At 33.3% G+C, this 12,202-nt stretch overlaps 1 protein-coding gene across 3 annotated transcripts in view; it reads left to right on the top strand.

Moving 5' to 3' along the window:
- The window catches only part of PHIP (pleckstrin homology domain interacting protein), a 124,677-nt gene that overhangs the window by 39,322 nt on the left and 73,153 nt on the right, over positions 1-12,202 (top strand). For all 3 annotated transcript variants that reach the window (XM_059400966.1, XM_059400967.1, XM_059400964.1), the window contains exons 8-9: positions 7,354-7,575; positions 7,858-7,958. In XM_059400966.1, coding sequence (XP_059256949.1) covers positions 7,354-7,575; positions 7,858-7,958 — 323 coding nt within the window. The remainder of the gene's footprint in view (positions 1-7,353; positions 7,576-7,857; positions 7,959-12,202) is intronic.

Raw genomic sequence — 12,202 nt, 5'->3', positions numbered from 1 at the left:
TAGATGAAGATTGGATGTATAAGGAGCAGTTTATTTTGATCTATTTAGAAAGATAATTAGATTCACAATGAACAGATTCTACTTTTCATTGTGCAATATTTTAGCTAAGAGTCTTGGTTAGGGAACAGAACTGGGTCCTAGAGGTACTCGATAGATAGATAGAATAAGTAGATGAAGATTGGATGTATAAGGAGCAGTTTATTTTGATCTATTTAGAAAGATAATTAGATTCACAATGAACAGATTCTACTTTTCATTGTGCAATATTTTAGCTAAGAGTCTTGGTTAGGGAACAGAACTGGGAGAGGTACTCGATAAACCCTGGTAGCAGGGGAAGAGTGATGAATAAGGAACTGGTTAGCTTCAGCCTCTCAAATAAAGAGAGGGTTCATAGATTTGCAGTATTACAGACTATGCATATCCTCTTTTTCTATAACAGTACTTGATATCCTGGGAGCAGGATTGGAGCAAGTGATAATTACTTTGATACAGGTGGATAAGAGTGAGAAAATCAGGCATGTGTTGAAATGATTAACACTGAAGTTTAGGATAATTTGTAAGGAAAATGAAACAGAGGTCTGATAGGTAAGAAAGAAAATCGCTGGCATCTTTTTGGGGGGAAAAAAAACAACAACACTGAACTAAATTTAAATTATAAGTACATTTTAGCTACTTGAAGAGCAAGCTGCTTTTTAGCCTGAATAAGAAAATGACCCATACATGATGTTTTTAACATTTAATTCAGTTTGTTTTAAAGACATCAGGAGTAAAATCTGACTCAAATCTGTGAAGTAGTAGCAAGAAAAATTAGAATTCTGGTTGATTTCTGTCCAGTAATGCCAGATTCTCCAAGATATCATAAGTTTAAATATCACATAATTTCTTTTTTTATTTCAAAGTAGTGGTCTTTGGTTGGTCTGCACAATTGATGCTTCTCTTTTAGCAGGGAAAGGTTTATTGATCTTTTTGCTTTTGAGGTCATCTGTATAGAAGTAACCTGCTGTACTGTTCCCAAATGTATGCGGTTTTCTACTTGAATAAGTCAGCCATTCTTTAGCATTTACTCTTCCACCCTGTAAAGTATTTTCTTCATCATTGAATAGTTCATACAGTTGTCACTTCTCGTTATCTAGCTTTTATTTTAAATAAGCAAATACATAATTACAAAAATTAGTAATTAAGTTAAGCCTTTCAAACTTGCCCTCCAGAAACTTAAATTTGGGGAGGGTAGATTTTAGGTTCTGCTTTAGTTTCTGCATAGAATTTAAATGATTCAAAGCCCTGTTACTGAAATTATTTCATAAAGTCTTCATAACATTATGTAGGACCTTTTTTTCTAGATTTTAAGGAGAATTTTAATGCTTAAGTCCATGAGAAAGTAGAAAACCATGTCACAGAGACCTGTGGAATTTTTCTTTACCAGAATACAAAAGTTGCATTGGTGGTATAGTGGTGAGCATAGCTGCCTTCCAGAATACAAAAGTCAAATATGTACCAGACATTGCCTAGGCTTTATTTATGGAGAATGTCCTTATTTGTTTTCATCTATATAGTTACCTCCTGCACTTTTTATTCTGGCCAAACTTTGAAGTTTCCAAGAGGGATTCACAAAATAGGGTTTATTGTTCTAGATTTTAAAAAAATAAGAAGAATTAACCCACAGTGAAAGAGATCCTGTTGCATGCTTAAGGAAAGGTCTTTGCTGCCACTATCTCCATACTCCACTTAATACTTAAAATTTTAAGAAAGAGAAAGAAAAACTGATTTTTTTTATTTTGTTTTTTCAGTGTTCAAGATTCATTATTTATACACCACACCCAGTGCTCCATGCAATAATAACATGCATGCCCTCCTTAATATTCACCACCAGGTTTACCCATTTCCCCTCCCAAACCCTCAGTTTTTCAGAGTCCACAGTCCCTCATGCTTTATCTCCCCCTCCAGTTTACCCCAGTCACTTTTCCTTTCCTTCTCCTAATGTCCTCCATGTTATTCTTTGTGCTCCACAAGTAAGTGAAACCATATGATAATTGACTCTCTGCTTGACTTATTTCTCTCAGCATAATCTCCTCTAGTCCTCTACATGTTGGTACAAAAGTTGGATATTCATCCTTTCTGATGGCTGCATAATATTCCATTGTGTATATGGACCATATCTTCTTTATCTGTTCGTCTTTGTTGGAGAGGATGTGGAGAAAGAGGAACCCTCTTACAGTGTTGGTGGGAATGCAGGATGGTGTAGCCACTTTAGAAAACAGTGTGGAGATACCTCAAAAAATTAAAAATAGAGCTACCCTATGACCCTGCAATTTGTACTATTGGGTATTTACCCCAAAGATACAGATGCAGTGAAAAGGAGGGCCATCTGTACCCCAGTGTTCATAGTAGCAATGGCCACAGTCGCCAAATGGTGGAGAGAGCCAAGATGCTCTTAACAGGATGGAAAAAACAGTGATTCTTAAATGTAATGTCTGATTCTATTTTCTTCCTTTGTCCTAAGTGACAGAGCACATTGATTATTAGAAAGGCACATAGTTTTATTGTATGTGTGGCTTCTTAAGGTGTGGCAGTGGAATAAACAAATTTATAGGGTATCTCAAGCTAAATTCTTATGTTTTGGCAAGTCTAAGTTTTGTTGAAGTCCCACTCTTTCTTACCAGGCATTTTCATAAATAATACCTACACTGCTGTTTTTTGGTTTTTGTTTTGTTTTGTTTTCAGAATAAAGATAAGGTAATTGTTTTTGCTTCTTTGGCTTTATCCTTGCCTTAAAAATGACATCCTCACATTAAAAAAAAAAAAATCACTAAAAATTTGGTGTGACGTTTTATTTGGGTATTTAAGTAAGCTAAAGCTACACATTCTTTTCGTTGTGATTTTTTTTTCCAGATTTTTTTAATGCAAGTTGGACTTAACTTAGGCAAATAATAATGTATTAATGAGCACACTTCCCACAATAATTATGACAAGTTTACATTATTGAAGAATTAAACTAGTGATATACTGCTCTCTTATGTTTGGATGGTGTTAAACACTAGTGTAATATTTAAATTTGACTTAGCATTTTCAGTTTTGCACCTAGCTCATAGATTTCTTCAAACTTAATGGTGGCTAAAAATACTACAGTAACCAAGTCTTACCTGCCTAAAATTTTTCTTTAGCTACGTTACTGTGTTAAATCCAAACTCTTTAACAGGTGTCTAAAACCCTCTGTCAGTCTTCCTCAGATAAAACCTTTCCAGCTTAATTTCTTGTTATTTCTGCTTATACTTTGTATTCCTAGCTTTTGTTAGCTAGGAACTTTGCTAGTCCCCAGTCCCTAAGAGCAATATTTAGATGTTATTAAAGAGAAATGACTACTCTGTTCTCCCCTTAGGCATTGGAGCTTTGCTGAAAAAACTTGTCACTTGAGGTTTTTCTAAAATCATCCTATCTGATTTTAGCATAACTTTCATTTTGCTCACAGATTTTTTCCTTTTTTCTTATTACTGTTATCCCACTTTATTTCAAACTTTATTCACTTTTTTTGGCTCCTTTCTTTTGTTTCCCCCTTTTCCCATTTTAGGAAATAATCCTTTTATTCATATAATTTCTTTCCAGTTTACTTTAAAATTGTTATTTCTACCATATCTCTTTCTCCTTCATACATCTTAGAAGCCTATGTATTCCTCCTAGCCAAGGCCAAACCCCATGTCTGTGTTGTTTATCTTGTCCCTTTCACCATTTACATAACACTGGTTTTATTGTAGTGTCCATAACACTTTTTAAAAATCTTGATTCAAAGACTATAATGTCCTACTCTTTGATTTATTATTGGCCTTACTTACATTTGAGGTAGACTTGGGAAAGAAAGTGCATCTGTTCAGATACTGCTCTACATTTTGTCCTTTTTTTTTTTTTTGAATTATTTCATCAGTTTTTAATAATCCTTCCACATTCAATTTCAACATGTGTATAGTGCTCTAAAAATGTTTTCCCAGTAAATTTAATTTTTCTTGTGCAGTCCTCTTCGATTATACTGTATTTATATTTCTGATAGTCATTTTAAAAGAACTTAGTTGAATCTGTCAGATCGTCTTTAGTTTCACATTCCCATAAAAATAAATTTGTGATCATAAGTAAGTGATGCATGAAATAGAAATTGTCAGAGGATGCTTTTGAGTTCTGTTTGAAATTCTGCCAGGAGCTCAGGGGAGTAGGAGTAAGGGTGGGGACAGGGTATTACTTTATAGGTCATAGAAGAGAACAGTGAAGAAAAATTTCCCTAAAAGGTCAAAGATTTCTCTCCTGCAGTTGAATGGAAGAAGGGTCAGTTGGAATAATGCACAGTTAGGGAAAATGTGCATAGTGTTGTTTTATTTTAGCACTTGGCTAAATAGAGAAAAAATATACTAAACTATATTAAATTGATGAGATTACTAAGTAATAAAGTCAATACAAATATAATGGGACTTCTTGTTAGATTTTACTTGGTGAAAAGTCACTGAATGCTGGTGTTAGATCATTGGTTGTTACTACTCTTCATTAAAAGCTGGCATTTTGGTCAAAAAGGTGTTTGGTTTTTGGTTTTATTTTTGTTAACGTGAAAAATACGTGAAACACCTTCTATAATAGAATATAAAGTAAATTCTTGTTCAAATACATAACAACAGAATGAATTTTATCAGTATTATGGAGCATGATGAGATGTCATGATTTTACTTTTTCATATATTCTACCAGTATTAGCATATTGAAAATTTTATTTTTGTTGTGAGTTTATGATTTATTTATTTATTTTTTAAGTAATCTCTGTCCCCAACTTGGGGCCCAAACTCAAAACCCCAGAATCAAGAGTCACATCCTCTACTGACTGAGCCATCCAGGCACCCCTGTTTTTGTTGTGAATTTAGATCAGAGCCAAATATTGCCTTAATTTTGAGAAGATAAAGTGAATAAATTGATTTAATTTGTGGAATTTAAGAAGGAGTTGAATAAATGAATTTAATAAATAAATGCTTTAAGGTCTTTCTTTATTCATCAAATGCCTAATACAATTCCTGTGTGCCAAGTGGTAGGCTGACCAGCTTTCTGGAAGTCATGGCCTGCTACAGTTCCTTTTTCACTTTCTACAGATAGCCATGATATAATCCTCATCACTTTAATTCCCCAAACAGCTATTGTGTCCGTATCTTTTGCTCTTTCTCTTCTTCTGTAATAATTTCAATTATATCATTCATTCTCTCCTACCTGTACTACTTCAACAACTTTCAGATGGCCTTTGACTTTCTATCCTAATTCACACTTACTCCAACAGTATCTTTGGAAAACATAAATCTGATCCTGATACTGATTGTAATCTTAAGTGATCCCCATTATAAAACATCATTTATTGGTATACCATAAAAGGTCCTTCACAGTCTTTCCCTGACTTCATCCTCATGCCTTTGCTTCACACTGTGTTAACATACAGACTACTGCAGTGCTCATATTCATATTTTCATGCCTTTGATCAAATTTTTCCCTCTAATTGCCATATGGGATGTTTTTGCTCTTTTTAAAATAGTAAGAATATTGCTAAAGTAAAAGTAAGAACCACCAACAAAGCAGAGGTAGTAGTCCATAGCTATTATTGCCAGACACTGCAATGTTTTTGCAGCAACCTTATGAGATAGGTATAGAAAAGACATTGGAGGCCTAGGGAACAGGTAATTTGCCCAACATTAAACATGTAGAAAGTGGTCCTGATAGGTTATGAACTGAGACATTTGATCCTGCTGCAGTCTCTTCTCAAGGCTACTATACTACATTGCCTCTTCATGCAGAAGACAGTGTCTAGGCATCACTGCTTCTGGATTCTTCTCCAGATCCAGATCCTGTTTCTCCACCTTTCAGGACAAACACACTGCTTCCTGGTTTGGATCTCTTCTGATTAATAGTATAGCACTTTGGACATGTTATTGCATTTATACTCTTCTGCCTTGCTTCCTGAGGACAGGAATACTGTGTCTTAGCATCTCATCTTTGTATCTCTAGTGTTCAGCACATATTTAATCTCAAAGCAGATGAATAAATGAGTACATGGGTAACTGAATTTTAAAGATAGAAGGAACCTTAGGGATCATCCAATTTAACAACTTTGTTCTATGGATAAAAAGCCTGAGATTACATAAATGTGGTAAGAATACCATATTTTAATGTAGATAATTTACCAAAGTTTTATCACTAGTCTTTAGTGGTTGATAATCCACTTCATTTGCTTCAAACCTTAGTTAGAGGCACATGAGTTAATTGAAAGTCTTCTAGGTGGTGCTGGCAGAATCTGATTTAGGATACACATGTTCTGTTAATATGGTGTGATTATTTATATGTTGTATCATTAGTATGAAGGCAGTAACATATCTGTATCATGTTTTTGTGAATCTTCTTTCTAATGTCAGGTTTATGAATTTTTGTTAAGTTTTTAAGATTTAGATTGGAAGGTTGTAACATGCCACCCTTGAAGCCTGTTGATAAGTTTGAATTTGGGAAATGGATGTATGAGGCTAGTGACACTGTTCCCTACTTCTTTATGTATTTAAAACCTTTCAAATAATGAACAATAGGAGAAAATATTGAGAGTTTGGTAAAAGAGTATTAATTTAGAGCTACAAAATGAATATGGAAAATTAGAAAAGGAAAAAATAATAGAGCCTAGAAGTTCTGATCTCTTTTTGATTATGTGAAATTGAAATGTTTATTTGTAAATATAGGTATTCATAGAAAACCATTTTATCTTTTACAATTTCTTTCTGAGCTTATGCTACTATAGCAGTGTAAATGTATAATTTAGGTATTTTTATTGACTTCATACATATTTTTTTTTTTTTGAAAACTGGCTTTAGTGATTTTATATGTAATATATTTAGCTGAAGATCACTGATGGAAAATTCATATATATATTGTTTTTAGCTTCCTAAGAGAAAAAGCCCCAAATTAGCTTACTTTCATTTCTGTATAACAGTAACATAGGATTAGTCACTATTGTATACTACTTTTGTTCTATTATAATTTTGGTCTATTACTTCAGAAGTTCAAGTTCTTTCACAAGATCCGGGATAAGAGGTCACCATGGCTGCTGGATAGGGAGTCATAGGTAAACATTATTAACATCCTACTTCTCCTGTTAGATTGGTGGACACACATGCATTTTTTTATGTGAATAATTTAATAGCCTTGTATAGAGCAAAATTCCTGAAACAAGTATTTCACATTTTAGTATTTAAAAATGTAATTGTTGGGAAGTGGACACTGCAGATACAGTTTCTTATGCCTGTTCAGAATTTGAATAAAAATTTATAGAGTTAATTCCATTAATACACATTTTTATTTTAAGGGTTCTGATGACTGTCTTGTGAAAATCTGGGCAACAGATGATGGGAGATTATTAGCTACTTTAAGAGGACATGCAGCTGAAATATCAGACATGGCTGTAAACTATGAGAATACCATGATAGCAGCTGGAAGTTGTGATAAAATGATCCGAGTCTGGTGTCTTCGAACGTGTGCACCGTTGGCTGTTCTTCAGGGCCACAGTGCATCTATAACGTCACTGCAGGTAATTGTTTTAATCCCTGTAAATTCCTTTTGATTATAATTTATATTTTAAGTAACTTTTGTAATCCCTTGTAATAAAGCCAAGTAAAATGAAGAAAGAAATATTTTTTTCTTGCTTTTTAAATACATGGACTTCAAAAAACATCGTAGTTAATACCTTCATCAATTCTGGATGTTTTCTAACTCTGTTTTTTATAGTTGCTATTTATTTGGTAAAAAGTGGGTTTATTTTTTGGATTATGTCACTCTTACAAAGATTTTTTTTTCTTCATTTGTTTTTCAGTTCTCTCCATTGTGCAGTGGCTCAAAGAGATATCTGTCTTCTACTGGGGCAGATGGCACTATTTGTTTTTGGCTGTGGGATGCTGGAACCCTTAAAATAAAGTCAGTTGCTCTTTTATTTCATAGAATAAATTGTTTAATTTAATGGTTAAAATTCCAGTAGTATAAAGTAGTCAGTAATAGAAAATTTATTTATTCTCCTCGAGTAAGTAACAAAAATGCATTCACTGACCTGTTTGATTTTCATGTCCCGTCCCCCCCATGCCTGCTTTTTTTCATGCTTCAAAGAAAGTTTCTTATGTTAACATATAACATGTTTGTTTGCTGTTGTTTTTTCTTTTTGAGGGGGGCCTTCTTTTTGCTAGCCTTAACTGTTTCCCTCAGAACATACTTGTTTTATTACCACTCCTTTCTGTATGTGGCATAGTTTCATCTCAATAGCTGTTTCTGGTACTGAGAACATAATCTTAAGAGTGGCAAAGGCTGTTCTTTAGAAGAATTGCAATTATTTCTGTCATTACTTCTGTAAATTTTAGATTTTATTATAGATCTCAGGAAACTTAGGAAAACCAATTGATTACATTTTCACTAAATTACATCAAGATAGTTAGATGTGTCTTTCCCCCAATCCCACAATAACATCTTGCATTTGTGCTTTCTCTTGTTTTAGTAATCTCGATTTATTAGAACAGGTTGGCTAAACATTATTATTTTTTGATTAAGGACAATGAGACAAGAAAGGTTAAAAGACTTTCCCATAGTTAAAACAGTTTTAAAAAATTGGCAAGGCTAGCATTAGAACAATACTTCCCTGCCTGTTGGTCCCATGCTGTCTATGCCATGCCACCTCCCAAGTGGGTGTAGTAGGGAGATGAAATGCTATGCTTTGCCTCAGAGACAGTCAGTGAATGGAGAAGTGGTACATCCGGTTGTGCAGTGTCAGAATGTTCATCTCTGTGTTCTCATGGTAGAATATAATTCAGATTAGAAGGTATATCTTAGTAATTCTATCTGACTTCTGTGTATAAATTATCAACCCAAGTCGAGTAATTTGTGAAAGTCTTTATTACTTCAAAACAGTAGCATTTATTTAAGCTTTGTGAATATTAACATTTCTGGAGAGTGCCTCTTACGGCAGGGCATTAGGAGGCCTTGGCAGCTAGAGTAACAAAACTACTTCATTTGCAAAAAGGATTCTGATCAAAGATGCGGTTCCTTGGAGAAAGCAGGTTGATTTCATTTTAGTTGCATTCTTAATATTTAAAATATTAAAGATTTTCTCTAGACATTTAGATAAAAGTTTAAGTATTTTACTGATGTGTATGGATAATAGCAACAGTTAATTGTTGTTTTCCTTGGAGTATTCTTTGCCTCCTAATGGACCAGATTGGGATACCATTGTCTTTTCGTGTTTTGTTTTTGTAGAGAAGAAAAACGTGACTAACAGTCTTCAAATTAGTATAGGAACAAATATGTTTTTACAGAATTAAACTCTGACTTTGTGCTTCTTGAGCATTACATTGCTAAGTATAATAATATTTATCTGGATTCTTGAGAAGTGAATTATTCCATATAAATGATTTTTTTTCAGAACCTTTACGTAGATTCACCCATTAACCAACTACCCTAACCATATTTTTAACATAAATATGTTTTTTAATGTAAAAGTAAGTAGAGAAGTATATATAATTTTCTGCTAGTTTTTTCCTTAACAGTTTATCATAGTTATTTATAATAATTTTAATGGCTGCATTATGTTCCACTGACTTGTTATTCCATACTTTGCTTCATGATCCTCCTATGTTTGGACATACCAGTTTTTTTCTGGTTATTTAGAGGTAGTATTCTTTCTATTTGTTGTTAAAATTGTCCTTAAAAGCTTTTAATCTAAAGTTACCCACAAAGGAGTAATTTTTTCCTACTTATAGGCTGTGGGACACCTATTTTCTTTTCCATTTTTACTCATGGGTGATAGCTGCCAAAAATTTTGGCCGGAGTAGATTATGACTGTCATATGGGTTTTAATTACTCACCAAAGGCAGAAATTGTATTCAGCTGTAATGCTTCTATGTAATTTGATGGGGAGGTGCCTTCAGCAACCCAGTCTGCATTAATTGAGAAAATCAGTTCTGTTAGTAAATGAAACCTATTTTGGAAACCCAAATCTCTTGATAAATTTGCTTTTATGTAGTGTTTATGTATATGGTAATAACTCCCACTAATAAAGATGCCGCTTTGTAGATGAGAAATAGGAGGGGCTGGGTGACTCGGAAGCTGTCTGAAGAGATCTCTGATTGGAGAAAGCTGTACAGGCATATTTAGATTAGATATGGGGGAGAATGGGAATCCTAAAATACACAGATGATAATAATAATTACAAGATTTTATTAAGCACCTAGTCTGCCACGCTTGTCCTAAGCACTTTACATTTGTCATCTCGTTACTCTTTATGACAACCATATGAAGAAGGTATATAAATACTGTCTTCGGGACAGATGGGAGAGAAAACTGAGGTGGATACTGAAAGTACACTGTTGGAACCCCCTCTCAATGCTGTTCCAAATTAAACATTGGATTGTCTAGGACAGGTTGAAGTAAATTAAATACTAATCATAACTAATCATACTAATACTTACTGAGTGTGCTGGGCACAGTACTAAGCACTCTGTGTGGATTAAATTCATTTAGTTATCTCAGTAACTCTTAAGATTTTGTTTTGTTTTTACTCCCATTTTACTGACTGAGGTACCGAAATGTTAACTTGCCTGAGGTCATACACCTGGTAAGTGACACAGCTGGAAATTGAACTCCATTCATTTCAGAGAGTCTGAATCCAAGGCCTCATCTTAAAATATTTCCTCAAATGTGATTTTAAAAAATAAATTATTTGTACCTGTCCCTTTAAAAATATTAAAGTCCATTTAAAATGACAGTCTCTATGATTATTTGAATATTCTGAGTTTCAACAAAATGGTTGCTTAACACTTAGATGAATGGTTGTGCCAGAAACTAGTAAAAATTTAGAAATAGAATCCATAAGATATTAAAGTAGTACATTTAGTTGCCTTTATAATTTCAGATTAATTTACTGAAATTAGAGTTACTTTAATCTTACTGTGAATAATTGTTTAGGTTGTGAGAATGTTTTAATAACTTTCTCTTTTTCCAAACTGTCTATTCATGCTCATTTATGTCAGATCCTATGACTAAGAAAAGTTGTTATTTCATGTTAAAAATTTTATGTATGGGGCACATGGGTGGCTTAGTTAAGTGACCAGCTCTTGCTTTCAGCTAAGGTCATGATCTTGGGGTCCTGAGATCCAGTTCCGCATTGGTCTCCATAGCTGGGACTCTCTCTCTCTCTTTCTCTCTCTCAAATAAATAAATCTTTTTAAAAAATCTATTTATAAAGTAATTAAGAATTTTTAACAAATACTTCTGTTGTGTTCTGTATCAGTAAGAAAGATTGTTCTTGCTCCAAATATATAACTGATAGATCATAAATATTTTGTAGTTTTTTTTCCTTGTATGATCACAGAACTGAAACCACTCTCTTTTCAGTTGTTATGGTTTGTAGAAGTTACGCAGTGCACTTTGGTTGAGGCTGTAATTATTTTTTGAATTTTCTCCCCAGATAACCTGAGAGAAACTAAGTCAAAATATATGTTAAGTAGGACTTTAAATAAAACCACTGTATTGAAACATTACAGATATATTGTATATTTATTGGAGCTGGTATGGTGTTGTAAAATCTATAATTTTTCTTTAGTATCATTGATTGTAACAAACATTTAATATCACTAGTGTAAATATAAGACATCTGTTAACACTCTTATACAATTATTGTAAATATATTTGAGTGTAAATAACTATTTTCTTTAGATGACTATTTTAAATGAGCATTACAGTTGACATAAGATTGAAATAGTCTTCAGATTTTCACTAAGATGAATGTAAGATTCTTTCTGGAGTCTTAAAAGACGTATTTCATCACATCAGATGATAAACAGAGGGAAATGTTTAATTAACAGTGACTAATATTGAAAAATTTTTTATTACCTCAACCTGATGGTATACATTTGCTACAAGATGCAGCATCTATTTTGCTAGTGTGTTCGTGTTTATAAATGACTTACTTTCTAATGTATTTGTGCATTACTGTTGTACTGTATGAGAAACTGAGAACCTGTTAAATTTGACTAGAAGTAAGTGTGACGTGTCTGGTGTGACAGTGGTTTTGAGAGTGTTTCATGTGTGGATCATTGTGTAATCAGGAGCTCCTACAAAATCTATAGAGTTGCCATAAAATCGTCTGATTATGACACATAATGATTTCCAACTTGTTT

The sequence above is a fragment of the Mustela nigripes genome, chromosome 5 (assembly GCF_022355385.1).
Source record: "Mustela nigripes isolate SB6536 chromosome 5, MUSNIG.SB6536, whole genome shotgun sequence".
In the NCBI taxonomy this organism is placed as follows: Eukaryota; Metazoa; Chordata; class Mammalia; order Carnivora; family Mustelidae; genus Mustela; species Mustela nigripes.
The sequence above is the reverse complement of the archived record's forward strand: the minus strand, read 5'-3'. Positions and strand labels throughout refer to the sequence as shown.